Raw genomic sequence first — 20905 nt, forward strand, 5'->3', positions numbered from 1 at the left:
CACTGGCAATCACGTAAAAGTAGTCACGACCATGCTGAACCTAAACGCCTCTGCCGAAGGCCGGTTTGTTCAGTTTTTGTAACGAATGGACCATGGTGTTTAAAATATGCGGTGTAACTTGTAGCGAAATGCCATTGAGAATCCGTGAATCCGTGCCTGTCTACACCGCATGTATTACCGTGACCTCATCAATGTGTGTCTTTTTTCAGTGGTCAAATAGCGACTTGTCCAATCCGTTGACGCTGAGCTGGCAGTACAGGGTGGGTGATGAGGTTGGGCCCGGCCCTCGGACCTGTCGAAAAATGAACAGGCCGAAGCGTTCACCATATTCGGACACGTATAATCTGCATGTACACCCGTTCTGCACAAGTGGCCTGGAAATGATCCAACCAGTGTAGGTGCACCATACGGTGCACTGCCCAAGGTAGACTTCAGCCGTGTGCGGGCGCTCTTCGCTGGGATGGGGTCGCAGAGTGAGTCCGGAGTGAGCCCTGTAAGACTTGAACGAGAAGAATGCATCCTGAATGCATTCATATGGTGATCTTTGTAATTAAACAGCTAATTATTTGGTTTTTTGGTCTTCAGACAAGACGCATTGTAATTTTAATGCATTCACAGTTATGTAGATTTGTTTTATTTGTGACTATGTGGAAATAAATTTATCTTTTTCAAAAAAAAAAAAAAAAAAGAGTGAGTCCGGAGATCCCACAGAGAATCGAGCACCGGAGCGACCGCCGCAACACGGCTGAATCTTTGAGTTCATGTCTATGGTTACAGCTGTCACTTGCGGCTGCGGCATGCGGGATGTTTACCGGTACAATTAGCCCTGTGCACAGGTCTGTGTGTTCCCACAGGGTCCGGCGAGCAATATTCGTCTAGAAATTATGAATATGATTAATAAATGTCTTGTATTAAACTTTTTTTCATTATACAAGCCTTACCTGTGTCTAGTGTGTGCCTATTACTTTACCCTAGCTATCTGTGGATAGTATTTCAAAGGAAATAGTCTGTATCTGTTAATTGCCCTCCCTAATCCCCTTCATTAATTTGTTCTGCCGATCGCCAACGCGGGTGCTTATCGCCCTGACCAAATAACTCGTTAACAGCTCATAAGGTAGTAGACGGAATCGGTCTACTACCTTATGAGCTGCTAACGAGTTATCTCTATGGACCGTTGCAGGGCTGTGGTGGAGGCCGTGTAACTTGCCGGGAACACACAGACCTGTACGCAGGGCTATACTACATTGAATGTGCTGAGAGCGAGCATTGTATGCGTGTTGCGTATATTCCCGAGTTTTCTCGGCGATTGGTACCATAGTCACTTGTTTTCAAAAAAATCCGCCCAATAGACGTGTATACATATGGCTGAGGTTCTTCTCAGGCGTATGCACACACGTCCATTGGGCACGTGGGCGCAGAGCGGATTTTTTTTAGAAAACACGTGACTGTGTTGATACATTATTCGAGATGGCTAAGATCTAGAGGTTTCTTATGGAATCGACACAAAAAGATGCCGAAAGTTGTAGTTAAACACTATTAAGTTCACTTGGAGCGTAATTACTGCAACTAGCAGTAATCTAGACCGGCGAAAGTCTATATATTGTAGAGGTCTCTCCCTCTTATGTCTTTGACTTAACACATCAAAATTTACCTTTATATTGACAAAATTCGGGCTGTAACCGACTGCAACATACTTTATTACAGGAAGTGTACTTCCATTCATTAACAAGCATTAAAGGAAAATTGATTGGATGTGAAATCTTACGTACTTGAGTGGATGGAAGGGTCAAACTTCTACATGCTAAAATCACGTGATAACAATAGAACGCTCATTTTATATATATATATATATATATATATATATATATATATATATATATATATATATATATAATCTCTGTTATTTAAGTTTCATGCATCCTGCAATCATCAGACTATAACCTGTTCATTGTCTGACATCGAAAAAATTCAGATCTATGAGTATCCCCTTAATTATCATGGATTATTGATACTTTGATGGTTTTTTACTCTGAGGAGAGAAGCATCATTAAAAAGAAATACACGGAATCACAACTGTGCAAGGTGACAAAGTTCTATTGGTTTTGCCATGCTGTGAGGGAAACGCTGAAAAGTCGACCATAGACACTCTTCTCCTCATCATCTTCGCTCACTGTTTTTTCGATCACCCTCAATTATAATGGTTTTTTTTTGGCATTGACTTGGCCATTGATGCGTCCACTTTATCTGAAGCATAATTATCATTGTGTACTTGCAATAGGAAAATGTGATGCAGACCTTAATTGCCAGTTCTGAGTTCCGCTGTGCTCTTAGATCTCACTAAGTTGTATATGTATGCTGTTAGTCTCAGCACACAGACATGAAACCTATCGATTTGGTGCAAAATCAACTGCAAATCCTCCTAAACCAATAGCATTGCTGTGGATCATTTGTGATAAAATTGAGTTCACTACCAAGGTTTTGCCGGATATAATTGTAGCGAAAAATATTTGAACGGTATGGCCCCATCATAATTTTCAGTAACCCCCTCAATACCTTCACCCCCTGCCGTTAATAATGGTGGCTCCCCAAGATAGATAGTTGCGAAATCGAAGCTGGCTGCCCAGTATGATCGGTCGGCACAAACTTACCAAAAATCGTGTTATTAATACAGGCCTTGCACGGACCGCTTAAGGTTCCAAGACATGAAATTGACCTTTTTAATCTAACAATTCTCTGGCGGTTAATAAACTCAGAACCCCTTTAAATTATATATTTTTTTGAAAGCCTAGATATAAGGGAACATTTTGGTAGCCACAATGTCACCATTATTTACATAACTATCCCGTGACAGGTAATTTGCATAACCTTTCAAAAATCGGTTTTCACTATGTTTTCTCTCAATACTTCAAAATATCTGACTCAAACGTGCCGGAATGAAAGCTGTTACAACGCTCTTCCAAAGTGTGTCTCAGATTTTTTTTATTTTGCTTAGTTTTTTTTAAGCACAATTTTAAAGAAATTAACTGGGGTAAAATTTACCGCTCTGGAAGTTTTTCTAGCATAAAAATTGTTTAAGAAGGTTTACAATAATTCTGAGACAAACTTTGAAAGATCCTTAGGACAGCTTGCATTCACATAGATTTCAGCCACATATTTCAAGCATTGAAACAAAACATAGGAAAAACCGATTTTTGAAAGGTTGTGCAAATTACCTGTCACGTGATAGTTATGGAAACAATGGTTACACTATTGTAACAAAAATGTTGCCCTATATCTAGGCTTTCCGAATATATATAATCTACAGGGGTTCTGAGCTTATTAACCACTATAGAATCGTTAGCTTAAAAAGGTCAATTTCTTGTCTCGGAGCCTTAAGTGAAAATTCTTCTTTTTTGACAAAAACATGGGAGTGTGTGCATAGACTCGTCTCCGTCAAAACCGCTCCCATTGTGCAGTAGAAACTACATATGTACAACTCCTTGTCGCATTTTCAGGCGTACAATTAATTAGCGCGGGATCAAATGTCTACACGTTCTGCTCTAGACTTGGTTCAAGTCAGTGAATTAAAAAAAAAATCATTTATAATAGTTTCTCTTGTGTCTCTCCTATTTCGTACCAACCTATTTGGAATTTGGCAGCCCAGGCCAAGTTTTCCCAGCGATTGAATGCATGAGTCTGCACAGTAGTGAGTTAGTTTCTGCCGGATTCACCGGGTGAAACTCTCCTGTACAGCGTTCACCTCACTCATCGCGTCCACTCCACTCACGCGTTTCACATGAAAACAAAATACAAACCATCCACTCAAATATTCACAAATCACAGACTTGAACCAAGTCTAGTTCTGCTTCGTCCCCACACGAAAGCGTCACGTCAAAAGAAAAGTTTCAGAAATGTACAAACATCCGGGCGACGCGACCTTGAAATGTCAATAGGAGATTTACCATATATCTCAGACGTCATATATGTAAATATATGTAAATTGCTCCCGAGAGTGGGGTGATATTCGAACGCGTTGTCAGTACAAAGAATGACAGCTGTTTTCGCAAAAATATTAATCGCGTGTTGCTCTTTAATTACTGTAAGATGAAGGAGTATACCCTGCTAAGAAAGATATCTAAATAAATGGAAGGCGAAACAATTATATTGGTTAATTCTGGCCATCCCCACAAAGAGTCGAATTGTCAATGCCCATATTGTAGACTGCCCTCTACGGTGGCAATACCATGCTATATTACGACAAACAAGTAGTGTCATTTGTCAATGGTGCTTGGCTGGAGCGTGGTAATGCCGTGTGCAAATATTTCAGAATTGCCGTCGAGAATCTTCATTCAGACATGGCGACGTTTTTATCCCGTAGAGTAGTACTGCTCGGTCGATTTTGCAATCAACTTAAATTTCAAGCCCGCAGTCTCACTACTTTCTCAGACCATCGATGCAGATTCATCTTCCCGGTCGGTGTCAGAAACTGTGGGTCTGGCGGTGAAGCCCTCCGTGCAGTATTGAAGCCCGCCGTTCCTCTCGTCACAAAATGGCGCTGTCTCGGTCAGGCAGCGCATTCAAGTATTTCAGAGAACTGCTCACTAGAGCACGCTGAGAAGCAAGTCGGTCGGAGAGAGGTGCGGGTTAGATGGGGAGATGGTTTTGAGAGTGCTTACCCGTTTGTGTGGCTGCGGGATAACTGCTTTTGCCCATCGTGTTACGAAGCTACCGCTCAAGCACGTATGTTTCTGGTAGAGGATTTAGACGTGGAAATCGTACCCACTGATGTCAAAGTGGCCTTGGACGGCCGCAGCTTGACAGTCTGCTGGCCTGGTGGACATCAAAGTAATTTCAGTTCAGAATTCCTCAGAGCAACGGAGTTCAGCGAAAGGAGACCGACAAAACACACCCATCTTTGGGGGTCTGAACTCCTGCAAAATTTGCCGCGTTTTCAGTTCCAAAATCTTCTTGAAGATGACAGAGTGTTGTTGCAGTATATGGAGACACTGTGGAACGTGGGCCTCGTGCTCGTTCAGAATGTACCACAGCAGACGGGACAAATACAAAAACTAGCCGAGAAGATTTCGTTCTTGCGTGTGACCACATACGGGTAAGCGTCGTCGAAGTGTATTGAAAGGGAACTTGTAGGTAGGATGATTCGAGTTTAATGAACGTTTACAAATAAATCTGGTTTCACAAAGCGATTCGCTGGCTTTTGACTATGAATAATCACAAAAGCGTTACGCGCCCGGCAAACTAAAGTCGTTACGGTCATAGACCCTTTAGGGTCTATGTTGCGGTCGACCTCAAACCACCTCTCCTAAACGAAAGTGTGGCGGTGCGAAAATCCAATTAAGAAACTATTTTTGAACACCGTGCCCGTGCCCGACCATGACAAGATTACCGAAATAGCTTGTCGGAATTCTACATTAGTAGTTTATGGGGTAGCTGCAAAATTGTAGCGCTACAAAAATTTTGTACAAAAGTTCCCAATCGACCTACAGTGTACAATTTCCTTACGGTATGAATCACACGCAAATTTTATTTTCTGCCTATGGCAATGAGACGTCAAATTCGAAATAGTGTGATTCAGTCTCACTCCTATTTCGTGTGCATTGTTGGCCAGAGAATGGTGAAGTTGACTGTGACCTCAGAGCCGAAACCGTGAATGATCGCGTCCTCAGAGAGGTGTGCGTTGAGAGGTTACATTTTGTATGCCCCGCGCGATTGACGCGATATCACGAAAACCGACAAGTAACTTATTCATTCAGAAACTTCGTACTACTCCGGACCCTTTTGGAATCAAAAAAGCTACCAGTTACAGTTTTAATAGAATGCAATAAAACTCTGCAGTGACGTGTGTAACGCCGTCTCTCACAATTTCAATTGTTTGGCGCCTCGATGCTGTGCACTGTATCATCCAATGGTTGGAATGCACGTGAGTTCAAGGTAGAATGAACACCGGGCCAGATATTCGAACTCTCAAAAGTTCACAATTCTTTTCCGAGCTAAGCTTATGAGAGCTCATTTTAAGCTCTTGGAGTAAGAAAAGTTTTTCGAAAATCGAAAATTTACTTTTTTTCACATAAAGTTACCACCGGAATGACGCTCGCACCATTTTGAATTTGAAACGTTGGTGAAAATTAGGTAGTTTTTTTCTAGTACCTAACTGATTTATATTTTTGATTTAGTAAGACGATGGTTGAAAGTTTCATTAGGGAAAGTTTGAGCAAACGTCATTTACTTTTGAGGTGTGTTCTGCCTTTACACGGAGCGTAAGAAAAACATTCAACCATAATGGCGTCCATGATGACTTGGCCATGGCAAGCTAAGGCCGATATTTGGCGATCGAGTGGTGAACATCTCGATACCTTCATTTATTTGTTACAAAAACTTAGTCGAGAACAAAATACTACCCGCCTTATTCCATTATATGATATCATTATCTAAGACTGACAGAAGAGCGACCAAAAATTTCGATCGTTCAACAACGAATATTTTAGTTCTGGACTAACAAAATAGTATATTGCCTGCCCCTATAGTTACACATGTTATTTCAACCGCGTTAAATTTCAGCCACAAATGATAGGCAGCACTCACCTTTGGCCTGATCCAGTAGTTTTAATCGGTCTATTGACATCATGAAAGTAAGTGCCCTCCAAGATTGATTGCTTTCCGTTAGCATTCGAGGCAGAATGCGCCGCAGGAACAGCTATTCGCACAGCTATTGAAATTTGTCAATATTTTTCTGGTCTATCACTTGTTGGAGTTCAATTTAAACCTCTTACCGTAAGAAAAGTTTTCGGTTTTTATTTGTTTATTTCATCCATGACAAAACATTGTCCCGGAGAAAACTATGCAAATTGTGACATTTCGACGCATGTCAATGTTATCGCATTTACGACCTGCAAACATTTCTTCCTGAGATCACGGGTACGGGTCAGTCGAACCGTGCTGTCAACGAGCATTGTGTTCTTGGCGGACAGTTTTCCTACACAATGAAATCAAGCCTGAGCGAAATGACAACGGCAATCATCATCATCATCATCGTCGTCGTCGTCGTCGTCAATGGTGTCGTCATCATCAAGTTCGTTTTTTGGGGAACCAGTACTAGAGTCATGCAACTTGTAATATATCTCTCAGCCTACCAAGTAGAGTGTCTCAATCCCGAGAAACCTGCACTCGATGAGGGATGGGAGGCGTCATGCACGCGAGTGAGGATGTCACGAGTGGTCTGACGTTTTTATCTATTTCAACGCGTTAAAGGTGCAGTGTTGCGTGCCAAGCAGTATTCTCACCGAACGATGAATTTTAACAGATAATGAAACGTGTACAGTTTCTAGGATTGTGTGTTTTGACCCCCCCCCCCCACAGTACAATAAATTACCCACAATACTCTTTGATTTGTATCCTTGAAGGTTACTTTTTTAAAAACTTTTTCAGTTCTGTATGTAAGCACCAGTGTGCAGCATTAGAATAATTTTTAAATAATATCTAGTAAAAGTACGTTTAGATATTTCAGTGAAAGTTTGAAAATAACCACTAAACAACCATTAAAGTCACATTCTGCAGGAACTACAAATGCCATACTTTTTAGGCAGCAAGTTATGACGAACTGAAGGGGTCATTCTCTGAGAAAACTTAGCATGCAAATTTCTTTTGTCACTTCCATTGCAAAAAATCAATATCCTTTTGTTTCATAAAACAGGTGCAACTAGTCTCCCTACTTTCCATCACATTATTCTGTATGGCTGAGGACACAATCTTTGGCAAATTTCACAAAAATGCTATCTGCTCTCTCAATTAGGCCTATGCATAATTTTCCAAATTATTTAAAATGAGAATTGAGAAGAATGGTGTGCATAAAAGTACGTTTTCAAAATTTTGATAAATAGTCTGTGAATTTGTCTATACATGGGAGACATAGTAGACCACTCAGGTATCTCCGAGGATACAAATCGCAATGAATTATGGGAAATATACAGTACGGTGCCCCCCTCCCAACCTCGCCTAACTATCAGTGTCCGCTTACATAATAGTAACGTCCCCGCTGTTGACGAAAGTGTTAAAGCAGTGTATTTGTCAGAACACGGAAAAAAGTGCCAGAAAATTTTAATTTCTCGTGCTTGCCTAGTAAGAGCAGAAAGCTTTGCCCTAATCACTGGTTGCTTTTGACAAGTGTACATGAGACGAAAATTTAGGATCGTTACACAACTTCTACAATTTACAGAAATGTTACTGTAATCTTAGCCAGGGCATTGTATGCGACCACCATCACAAATTGACGATCGTTCACATGACATTTCTATCGGAATATTCGAGCCTAGTCAGTCAATTTGATAGCTGTACCGTCACGGTGTGCATACGAGGTCGCCGATGTATATGATGTCGCAGATCAACGCATATGATCAAAAAAGTGACAAGGTCGATACTACGTTTAAAGTCCATATTTAAAGCGTTAATGAGGTTTAAGTAAGCCATTTTAAACACTGCAAACTGACATACTAGTGAGACTACTGCATGTTTTCTCTGTCGTCGCACAATCTAAAATACTAATATTTCACCATATGATTGAGGGAGGTAGGGAGGGTGGTTGCTGTTTGGCTGAGAGTTACAAGTTTACCCCCACCCTCCGACAAACCGAATTCAAGCATTTCCGCAACGAAACCGTATCCGATTGTGAGGACGGCGAGTCAAAAGTCGTGAAGGTCCGTTATCGTTAAACTCAGAGCGTATAATGAGTTGATTTATCTAGGGTCTGTAACACTGATTGATCGGGGAGCTACTCGTTGGCAATATCTGATATGATCTCGTTTACAACACTATTCAGAACATTTGTTAGAAGGCTAGACCACAGTTACTTGTTGGCTGCGTCGGCGCGGAGCGGACTTGCAACCAATAAATAACTTGGGGCTTGACAGACCCATTGTTCGGGCTCGTGTGTAGTAAAATATTGAACGAGTGCACTTTGAACGCTTTGGTCATAATCATCATCTTACGAACCAGCCGGTTCAGATTCCAAATTGAGCAAAATAATGGTTCTTGTCGGCAAAACTTTCAGAACCTCTTCAATCGGTGCCACTGGTATATAAGCCGGCCTGCACTCAGCAATCAGAGTGCTTGTATGTCCAAGTGGTTAAGTTTCCAATACTCCGTGACGTACCCGTGGCGTTCGTAACCCTAAAAATTCGCTTTACAAAATTATACAGAGAGGCGGAACCACAGAAAAGGAAACACGCGGAGACAAAAATCGCTCAGTAAAATCTTGTTTCTGTGTAGAGAAGATCCTGTGATAGCCTTAAAATCAGTTCATTTGACCTGCTGACAACCGTTGCCAAGCAATCGCGAGACGTTTGTCCTAGCTCTGCTCTTCCTACCACACGAGGGAGGACTCATTTCATCATCGGCGTCTCAAATGCAATAAAAGTTAATAATTGTACAAATACATCTCGTAAACAGTGACCCTAGGGCAGCACCAATGAAATTTTCGACTGGCTAAGTGTATTGTCACATTTCCCAAATATCAGTGAAAGATCAAATCCCTGTGACAATGGCCATCTGTGTTTCCGCCGTTATGGACGACAGATGCCACAATTGATACTTAATTATTTTGTCTGGAATAATTCATTCATTCTGTATATTATAAATGTGTTGGAGGAACTAATCTCTGGCACGTTTGAATATTGGTCTTTGAACTTAATCGGGAGACTTTCTCTGCCCTGTATACGATGTTGGGTAGACATGGAGGGAGCGTTCAGATGGGACGGGCCGGCAAATTCTTCTCGCGCCCCCGCCAAAATAACAAACCCTACATACTCAACCCCTCACAGAAGACGATCAAAAATGGATCTCCTCCCTCCCGCTATTGCTTTAGAAAATTTTGATATATTGATATTTCAATATTTTTGTTCTTTGTGTAAAAGCTACAGTAAGCCTAACTCCAACTCGTGAAGATTTTTCCAGTATTTTTGTTCCATTCACCAATTACAGTCTCTTGGTCTTCTTCCTATAGCATTTGATAATACCTCGTATTGCTAAATGTAACTTGACAGTGTTTCGTGTGCATTTACTTCTTATTATTGAAAATTAAACCTGAAGTCTGGAGCTGAATTTGACTATCAAAACTAGCAGCGTTGGACACAGATATATAGTCAAAGTTAACAAGCTGAGTACCGGGCATAGCAATACGATGTGAGAAGTACACCTATAAACTGTGGCTGACACATGTAACAAAAACCATTCAAGCTTGTTCAACCCTTATTCCCTGTAAATAAATCTGTTCACAATTGATAATAAAATCTTGGGCAAACCATGGCACCTTATACATTAAACCTGGCTCATGGGTTATATTTAACCCTTTCACCACCATGGTTTGTCCCAAATCCATTGTTTTCTATGGTAAAGTTGGACCTGTATACAGGGAACGGGGGTGAAAGGGTTAACCTGGCTCATGATCTTCTTTCTTCATATTTCTTCCTTTTCAAGGCCAACGTTCACTGTCAAGGCCAAAGTGAAGCCATCAAATGCAGCTTACACTGGAAGCAAGCTCGGTCTTCATACGGATATGCCACAGTATTATTTCACTCCATCGGTAAGTGTACGTCAAAAAGCGAAGAATTTTCTTTATCATTCCGACCAACCCTTTATATGTTGTACCCATAGAAACAAACCAAACGAGTTGTAAAGAAGAATTTTGACTCTGATCACAATCCAAAACTCTCTTTCATACAGTCCTTTACTGGAGAGTGTCTCGTACCACGGTTACTGTGCCCAAAGGCGCGATCGATAAAGTGTAATTTTGTACTCTTGAACTTCTCTGGTTACACAGTCGAAGGGTAAATGTCTTTAATTTCTGTTTCTCTTTGACTGAACAACAACAGATCCAGATTCTTCACTGCATTGAGCAGAGTTCAACCGGGGGTGACAGCACTTTCAGCGACGGTTTCAAGGCGGCCTTTCAACTAAAGCAAGAAAATCCAGAAGCGTACGAACTGCTGTCGGCAAACTACATCGACTATGTCGACGTTGGGACTGATTTTTTGAAGTATCATACAGAGAGCCCGCATGCTGTCATCACGTGAGTCTAGCATCCTGACTTTCGCAAATCCGCATTCAGAATGCCCACAATCTATGCGAAACATAACAATTTTCAAAAGCCAGGTGGCAAATCTCAGCACCAAAGTCAGCAGAAAACTACAGAGATTAAAGTTGGCCCCCTCCGCATTGCACGACCAATATGATGTTATGATCACGCTGAGCACCGATAAAATGAGGATTGTTTGTGTTTGCCGATATTTTTGTTGAAATTACTACAAACAATGTATCGTAATCTAGAAAGAAGCTGAAACTGACAACGAGTGATGATGTAGAACTTGAACTTGTTTATTGAATGAGGAACCATGGCCAGGCCTCACAGCCCAGCCACTGATACATCTGTCTATGAGTCTGCCTGTGAGTGACTCACTCTAAGTGAGTGTATGTGCCTGGGTTAGTCAGTCCCCCTCTCTGCCTTTGTGAGTGTTCATTTATGATGTATCGTGGCTGTCAGATACCGACGCCATAAAAATAAGATGACATATAATACTTTGATTTCTACATCATCATCAGTAAAGATACGGAAGTATATACATTATCACTGGCCCGCGTGGTATGCTACAATTTGTTTTGTTTCAAACCCACGCCACCAATAAATTGAAATGATAATAACAGCTCAATATTAACAAGTGTTGGAATACAATAGAACATGGGGGTAGTACGCAGAATACCTCCAACACGATTGGAAATAATTTTGGATAATTGGATGGTGAAGTAATGCCGATTTAATCTACAAGTGTAATCTCATCTGATTTTCTTTTTACATTACACACTTGTACTTATGAGTTATTTGTATTACTGCATTATTCAACTATCTGGCACCTAACACTTTTGAGAAATTTAAAAATTATGAAAATCCAATTATCCCAAATTAGTGCCAATCGTGTTCTCTATGAAAAGGATAAGTTACGAGGTGAATTTTGCTTTATCGCGTTCAAGGACGCTAATGTACTGAGAGTGTGATATTAATTTATTTGCGCCATTTGGAAGATTATGTATAAGGCCAGAGAAAAAAAAATCTTGTTCATCGGATTTTTTGGACCAAGTCCCAGGAGCGGCGAGCGAAATTTTTTTTTTTTTTTTTTTTTTAGGCCGAAGGTAAACGCGGTTCTCTGGCATTTTTGCACAGATGCAGACAAGGCAAGATAATTGTTTCCCTTTTTACCAGAAATATCTCAGACAAGAAACACTGATACCGGTAACTGAATTCAATACTATATTTCCCAACAATAACATAGGCCATTACATTCACAGTTAGTGTTTGCACAACATATTCTGAGTATCTTGACCGCGGACATCCGGGAACTTGCGGTTTTTTACGTCATTTTTGCGTCACACTGCCGTGAGAACAAAATATGAAGTGTGAGTATTTTCAACCTTTACACCAGTATTCAAAGTTTCAACATTATGTCAATGATAAACACTAAGTTCTGTCCCTTGTCACATAATTTCTGCATTGTTCACTGTCCTATATAGTCAAATCCCAATGCACCTCACTCGCGTGCAATAGGTGAAAGTGAAGTCACTCCGCGGTCAAGAATTTCAACATTCTCTCAGAATAAAACTGAAATGTACAGCAAATCACTGAAATCCAACAATTCAGTATTGTCCTTTAATATTGTCCTGGTGGGACCTAACATCTGAGTTCTTTCATTTTACTTTGGCCCCATGTTTTGGCCTCTTTACCACTGTCTCTACACATTTTACACAATGGTCTAACAACACTGTACTGTGATCGGAATGAAGTTATATAGTCATCATTCAGATCGTACTTTAACATCAACGCAACCATGTGTTTTGTCATTGCCGTAAATTTTTATACTTTCAATGCAATTTTCATTCAATCGGACGCACCGTCCATCTGCTGTCACGATCTTGTTGAATAAATCGCCAAACGTAATATCAGGACAAACACTGAATAGCGTCTTTGGAACTAACTGTTGGCCATTACGTCGAATGTTGGCGATCAAATTAATACTCACGATGTGACATGTACGAACTCTTACAAAACGAGGAAATTTCTGGCCAAATCGACCCACTTTGCGTCGTGATTCGCCAAATTCAGACGTCACAACAACGTGTTGGCGGTCAACTGCGATCAAAAAAAAAAAAAAAAAATCCAAATACGCCAAAGTAGAAGCGGCGATTCCGATGAACAATTTATTTTTTCTTCCTGGCCTAAGTATTAAATCAGTGCAAAGCATAGTGTCGTAATTATATATATATATATTTAAAAACTATCTACTATTGATTGACCAATCAGAGTGCTCAATTCAGGGTGTTTTATCTACTCGTAAAGCATTGGTCACCAAATTCCAGAAACGAATGACAGCGCCGTAGTAAAGTACTGTCCAATCAAAAGTGAACATGTCATATTCTGTAGACATCTGGTACGTTTTAATATTCAAATTTGGTAACACAGCGGAAACCAGCTGCAACACAAAATCTGCTGTGCCCTAGGGCATTTATAGGATGTTCCATTACATTGGAAGGCTATTTCACAAATAAAAGTTTTAATTCATATCCTAAACATGTTACATTGACAAGGGGACGGTTGACGTAAACACATTGAAAACGAAAATATATCAGTTAGGGGCGATAGTTTTTAAGTCGGATAAAACCCTCGTACTCGGGCTCTTCTGGTATGTAAGTCCAACCCTACGATAAAATGTCTCGGCCTGCGACCTCGACATTTTATCGTTTGGTTGGACTTTAATACCAGAAGAGCCCTCGTACTCGGGCTTTATCCTATACATACATACATATATATATATATTTATCACATGAACTGGCCCGAATTCCCACCTGTGTGACGTAGAACAGGACGGATAAGAAATCCGAATTACCCTGTTGTACGTCATCAACCGGAACTTTTTTCTTTCATGGTACCGTTCATACATGCAGGCGTCGCGACACGAACAGATTTGTTGTGATCGATGCCGTGCTAGCTCGAACGTTATTTTTACAAAAAGGTGACCCGATAAATCCAGACATGGAAACATAGAAGGCATATTTGTCCAACGAAATTTCAAGTCGCTAAAACAATAGCTTTTCCCGAGAATCGAATGGAGATACCGACGATCGTTATTTTAATGGCTCAGTAACGTGTCGGCTCCAGACGAGTCGTGTGGACGTCGTACCTGGCGATCCCGGTTGGTTATAAAACCGAAACCTACACCTCAAACTGAATAAATGAGTATAGTATAATCTTCGGGAAAGCGACATAGGAGGCACAAGCCTAAAGTCATTCGACAATCAACGATCAATTTCCTTAATCACACAAAAACTCCGTAAAGTCTCGCTCGGAATCAAACTTGCAGCGCGGCATAATGCCGTAGCGAAGACATAAGCTATCGAGCTGTGTGCAGCGCTGTGGAATCCCATGTACTTCGAAAGTTGACTCAGACAACACTCAAAACAGAGTTTCCGTCGACAAAATTAGGATGTATCCATGGACGAGATATGTGTCAATGCAAACATCAAAGTTCGTAAGACGAAAACATTGATGACCGAGATCGGGATTGACGAGTCGCCGGACGAGTTGACACCGGCAGAGACCGGTGACGGCAACGTTGTGGGCACAGACATGCAATGAGTGTGTCATCGAACGGAATCTTTCGCGCTCGCAAAGGTCGTAAACTTGTGTGATATTTTGAAAGCCACGGCATCTCTGAGAATGAGAATTACTGTTTCGATCGTGTCGTCTCATTTACTTCATAAATATAATTGTAAATATTCTAAGTAACTCTGAATACTATGATTATCCGTCGCTAGCACGGTGAAAGCTATGTCCGCCGATGGCCAACTTGCCTTGGCATCCGTACAGCGCGAGACAATGATTGACACGTTCACGTGACCGAATCCGTACGTCAGGTTGGTGGAGATACCCTTAGTGTAGCAAATTTCAGCTTGATGGGATTTATGAATGAAAGTATCTCCTGGGTGACGGGCCGCTTTACTCTTTAAATGAAAGTAATCCGCGTAAGTAAAACACAAATCGCGACGAAATTCATGCAATTTGTTACGATAATTTTGATCCATCTACGTCAAAAGAAAAATAAGAAGACTGTTCATGTGATAAATGTATAATCCCATGGTATTTTTCTCTGTTTGACGTCATCGTATACTCGTGTTTTTCGCGGAGCCGCACAACTTCTCGCCTTCGGCTCGAAGTTGTACGGCTCCGCGAAAAACACTCGTATACGATGACGTCAAACAGAGAAAAATACCATGGGATTATATATAAATATATATATATATATATATATATATATATATATATATATATATATATATATATATATATACGATGACGTCAAACAGAGAAAAATACATGGGATTATTATATATATATATATATATATATATATATATATATATATATATATATATATATATATATATATATATATATACCAAAACTTGTTTGTATCTTCTCAGAGGGGTAAAGTGCTCGATGCAGGGATGCAGAGCAATATTACAATAAATATGAGAAACATCAAGTATGTTTGGTACCTATTACTCGAGTTTCACGCATACACGCGATCGTCAGATAGGTAGATTTTATAAAAATTTTATAAAATCTACCTATCTGACGATCGCGTGTATGCGTGAAACTCGAGTAATAGGTACCAAACATACTTGATGTGTTCTCATATTTATTGTATATATATATATATATATATATATATATATATATATATATATATATATATATATATATATATGTTAGCTGTTTCTATATGTTCTCTTATTGTCTTAATATTACACAAATGATTTAATATTTTCATTATTGTGTTTTTACTTTTTTACCTTCTTCGCAGCCTTTGGGAATCTTGCTCAATTTAACGGAGACCCATTATGACACTGATATAAACCTAAAGGGTAAAGCTTATGTTGAAAGCGCACTGTTTTGTGGGTGTGATGTGCCGGGGTACATGAGTTCGGTTTGGATTTTGTCAGTTGTGGTGTGTTTTTTTTTGCATGCATTATCCCAGAGGGATAGTCAACTACGAATGGAGTTAATCACGCCAAAAGCTGATATAGTATAGCTAATAATTTATTATCTAATGATTATCTAGATATCTGTGTGATGGCGTGTTTTACCCCTCTTGCAGACTCGACCATTCAGGCGAGCTGTCACAAATCCACTACAACAACCCGATCAGGGGTACACAGCTCCGGATGCCGACTGATAGGGTCTACCCCTACTACAGAGCCATGAAAGCCTTTGACGACATACTCAACCGCCCGGAGAACATTATCACCTTAAAAATGGATGGCGGTGAGTACCGCGGGCAAAGTTAAACCCGAATTCCGAATTAAAGGGCTGGTATTTGTAACCTTTGATGAATTTTTTCACTGTTTTTATTTTCAACTCTTGTTCTACCCTCTAAGCATATTGAAATACCAACTATTCCGTCTGTCAATACAGCACCTCCACGCGTACAATGCACTCTCGCTGTTTACAATTTAATTCAGATGTCAACAGTGGCAACGCAGTCTAGACGTGTACATGCTGAGTTAATGAGCTGAATAATATCCATATCAACATACTTTAGGGAACAAGAAACTGTAGTTGACATCAAAAACAAAATTAAAATAGAGAAGAAAATCACCACAAGTTACAACTGGTGGCCCATTGATTGGTGTCTATTCGATGTCCTCACTAGCAAGGCACCTCGTATTTTAATTTTTAAATTTGAAGGCGCCACAGTACCTTATGTAAGCCATTGATAATATCACAGAGAAAAGATATTCTTTCCGTGGAATTCGAGAACAAAGGCAGCCAAACCATATCTATAAAAAACCCTTATTTCAAGGCTTTGGTAGATTGTACACTGTTGTAAACAAAGTTCAACTCCTTTGTCAACCACGCAGAGCTTGTCACGGTTACGTGGGCGACTTCTTTCAGTCCCCCCCGTTCGTAATCGGAATATTTCAACCGGATAGATATTTGGAACTTCTCACAATCTCTTTTCCTTGTCACTGTGTATATAATTCCGCCTAAACTTGCATAAAATTTGGAGTATGTAAATTTCTAAGATGTTTTACTGAGTTTTTTTCTTCAAAATCTTCATTTCCGAAATCAGCCGTCTACAGCAGTTTTGAAATTAACTTAGTATGTTGCTATGGTGATCTCATTGTAATGAGAGGACATCGTCATGTATTTTTATTTCGCCAAGTTCCTCATTATTTTGTCAAAACTCCGTCGTTAAGTCAAATAAATAGCTTATCTTATTGTTCAATGATTTATCGCTGAATATCGATGAGAAAACTGCTTCAGTTATTGTTTCTATTTAAATCCTATTCGTGCCATGAACTGATTTTTCTGTAGATAATGTTGTTCTCAAGCTCCCATCTTGGGATGTTCAATGACCAACATGATGAAAGATACCCTGTAAATCATTAAATACTGTGCACCAGGTGAAATCAGTCCGTTTTCTTTGTGTGAAAAATCCCAGCAGCGCTGTATCAGCTGCGATGGGGTCACTTCGTTATGTCCTGCATGTTCAAGGTATACATATTTTTTAGCACCAACAGATCTCTTAAACATTTCAAATGATAAAGGAATCCATATCAGAAAGTCGTCTCGTCAATATGATTTTGACTGACTATTGCATTGTTAAAATAATTGAGCTTAACTGCCCAACAGGACTGCCCTCTTCCGACAACAGAACAAAATCCAAAGTCCGTACGGAAGTAGGACAGAGAGTCCTGCCCCGTTGCCCTTTGCAACTCGGTACTTTAGCATCGGTACAAACTACACCGACTTTGTGGCTGTATCTCACCACCATCTTCTTTGTTCTCCCACCTACGCCGTGTGTACAGGTGATATGGCGGCCTTCGACAACGTGAGGGTGTTGCACGGCAGGACTGCTTTCACCTTTGGAGAGCGCCACCTTGAGGGCGGTTACATGGATTGGGACGACGTGCTGTCGAAAGTCCGCGTACTCAGGAGACGGTTCGGTTTACCGGTCAACGATTTCTGAAAAGTGGCGATCTAAAGGCTAAAAAAATTCTCCATAGAATACCAATCCTGCTGACTTTTGTAATAATCTGAAGAGTACAATATTTTACTTGGAGTAAGTAATTGCAATACGAAAAATTACCAAAAGGTACATTTGAAGTTTTATGTTTCAACTAGACTTTGACGTCAAGTAATTTGATACTCGGAGTGCGTTTTTTGTATGAAAAAAATTTCCAAGCGTATGATGAACCTTTCAAGTCATGTTTGCTAGTGATTCCTTATCGCATTCGGAAATTTACCAATGTGTATGTTACTGCTTTCATGCCATGCATGAAATTCAACGTACAATGAAGAGACCGCAAGGCGCACATATTTGCATCATGTGTTTTCAGTCTTGATCTAAATGTACAATTACTACACGTAAATGTCGCTGTTGATTTACTGTGTTCACAAGCACAAAAGTGTATACATGCACGTTTAAGCAGGGTTGATGTCTTATTTGAACGAGATAAGTAATAAACTGGTCCCCCATTCAAATATGCCCCCCCCCCCCCCCGCCGGGAATGCAAATGTGCAAAGAATCTTGGGACATATTGCATATGCACATTGGAATCCTAATAGAGAATCAAGAGATATCATCCAGTTGAACGCGTGGGACCCAACGTATTCCACTTGGATGCTGTAATCTCCGTTTTCTTCGTAATGTGGCCAGATTTTGAAAATGGCGGGAAATTTTGAAAAGAAGTGAAAGCCGATAATTTGGTCGGTCCATTGTTGTAATTCAATAAAATGCACCTTCGTTCGATGGGTAGACCACAAAATTTGAAGAATATGAGAATTTTCGAAGGTATATCAACATGTACACAGAAATGTAGCTCATTTGTTTTTAGTTTATAACATAGGTAAACATTTCGTCAGTTCAGTATTCCGCTGTGTGGCCCAATCATTTGCAAACTTACACCGTTGGACGGAACGATCCGTCGCTCCGAGTGCAGACAGCGGCCTCGAGCGACGGACCTTTCAGTCTTCTACAACATATACACTGTTTGAATTCAACTTTATCGACTACTTATGTCAACTAAGTTTAAGATTCTCAAGGGGAAACTAATGTCGGCGCTCAATTCGAGAGATGTCAAGCAGAGGAGTCTATTCTGCGCATATCACTGATTTTAACACCGTTACATCTCGGCCAAGATATATTTTGATGTAGTTTTGCGTATCACGGTAATGGAGTCCCCTCCGCTTCACTGTATCAGCAGCTGCATACACGATTTAAGTATCGCTAAAACGCTTATGATCACCTCATTTTGCAGCCTTTAGGAAAAAATTAGATAGAATGCAACTTGAAGGGACAAAGATATTCCTACTCACGTTTTTCATACACCTCACTGATCTACCACAAGCTCCTTTTGAAGCCCTTGGGGAAGATAGATTTTTACCGGCGTATTTTTGTGAAAAATGAAACGTTACTTTTCCCATTGAGCTAGTACAGCGTTGGCGACTTTTTGCATGTCAGATGTCAATAAATTTTGTGGTACTTTGTTTCTCGAGTATCCAAATTTGCACGGTGACCCCTGATTTGTATTCTTGATTTCGTAAGAGAATTGTTTGAAAGTTTCAGTGGGGAAAGTTTTAGCAAAGTCTTTCACTTGCCAGGCGTGTAATTCAATGCCCAAAGCATTCATCATTCAAATGCTTTTCGCTTAAAGCATGCAGATTGAGTATGTAACATTTCACTCCGGGCAGTAGCAAATCTTGCCGTGGCCGTTTTATATTTGAGCCTTAGTATTGAACATTTTACTCTTAAAAGACCTTCAACACGGCTGAAGTCAAACAAAATGACATTGACGGTGATCAAGTTGATTCAAAGCCAGCGTCTAGAAAAGTTAAGTATATCAATTTTTTGTGAGTGAATTAAAAGTAGGTTCTTGTATAAGAATTGTACAACAATTTATGAACTTTTATTGAATTTAATGCAGCTGATGGAATAACATTTCTACAACACTGGAGATGGTGACTTTTTAGGGGTTTTTGGACAATAAAAATGGTAACGGTGAAAATATTGAAGAACTGTTTGTACCTGTGTTGTTATGTATAACAACTCAACTCGGGACAATAAAATGTTTTCCGTAATCCGATCGCCCTCTTTAACCCTCAACATGTTTTTCCTCATTTATGAAAATCACACCAAAGTATGCCGTTTTTGATAGGTCTGAAAAGTATGGAAAAGCAAGTTAAAGGGACAAAGTCGGCCATTTTTCATGAATTTTGTTTGATGCAAGATACCACTTATATTGTTTGACATGTTGAAAGATACTGAATGAATGGGTGGCCATGCATATATTCGACCCCGGTTTTAGACACGATATATGAAACCATCGAGAAAATGAATTAATGGTCATGACCATTCATTTATTTTCGCGATGGTTTCATTTTATTTGTCTAAAATCGGTCGGCATGGTCACCCATTTATTCAGTATATTTCAACATGTCAAACAATATAAGTGGTATCTTGCATCAAACAAAATTCATGAAAAATGGCCGACTTTGTCCCTTTAATGGAAGCTCACAGATTTTTTGCGTTACAATGACTATAGCCGCCGGCATGGTTCGTCATTCTATCTCACGCCTGCGTACTTGTCCATTCAGAAACAGCCCATGGCGCCGGCGTGTCCTAACATCATGTTACGCAATAGAAGTGCGCCATTTTAGCTGGCTTGTTTATTCTCGTCTTCAGATTGTAAGCACCACCATTGAATGCAGATCGGCGGAATCAGAATTTTTCCATTCTTTGACCACACATGACTTCAATTGTTCACTTTACTCGATGATGTACCAGACGATCACGATAGTGAAAATAAC

General features: G+C 40.1%; 1 protein-coding gene across 1 annotated transcript; it reads left to right on the forward strand.

Annotated features, from left to right (window-relative positions):
• The first annotated feature begins 4247 nt into the window (after positions 1 to 4247).
• Positions 4248 to 18968, forward strand: LOC139115665 (gamma-butyrobetaine dioxygenase-like). The gene is made up of 5 exons (XM_070677958.1): positions 4248 to 5089; positions 10465 to 10570; positions 10860 to 11056; positions 16191 to 16357; positions 17905 to 18968. The coding sequence occupies exons 1-5, from the start codon at positions 4335 to 4337 to the stop codon at positions 18063 to 18065; spliced, it is 1386 nt and encodes a 461-aa protein (XP_070534059.1). The 5' UTR covers positions 4248 to 4334; the 3' UTR covers positions 18066 to 18968.
• The last annotated feature ends 1937 nt before the right edge of the window (positions 18969 to 20905 follow it).

The sequence above is a fragment of the Ptychodera flava genome, chromosome 17 (assembly GCF_041260155.1).
Source record: "Ptychodera flava strain L36383 chromosome 17, AS_Pfla_20210202, whole genome shotgun sequence".
Lineage (NCBI taxonomy): Eukaryota > Metazoa > Hemichordata > Enteropneusta > Ptychoderidae > Ptychodera > Ptychodera flava.

What these genes read in the sequence shown, in the direction of transcription:
- LOC139115665 (XM_070677958.1), top strand. Translation starts at nt 4,335, where the DNA reads ATGGCGACGTTTTTATCCCGTAGAGTAGTACTGCTCGGTCGATTTTGC. An exon ending in TTGCGTGTGACCACATACGG is followed by an intron (nt 5,090 to 10,464) that starts GTAAGCGTCGTC and finishes TTCCTTTTCAAG; the next exon opens with GCCAACGTTCACTGTCAAGG. An exon ending in AGTATTATTTCACTCCATCG is followed by an intron (nt 10,571 to 10,859) that starts GTAAGTGTACGT and finishes GAACAACAACAG; the next exon opens with ATCCAGATTCTTCACTGCAT.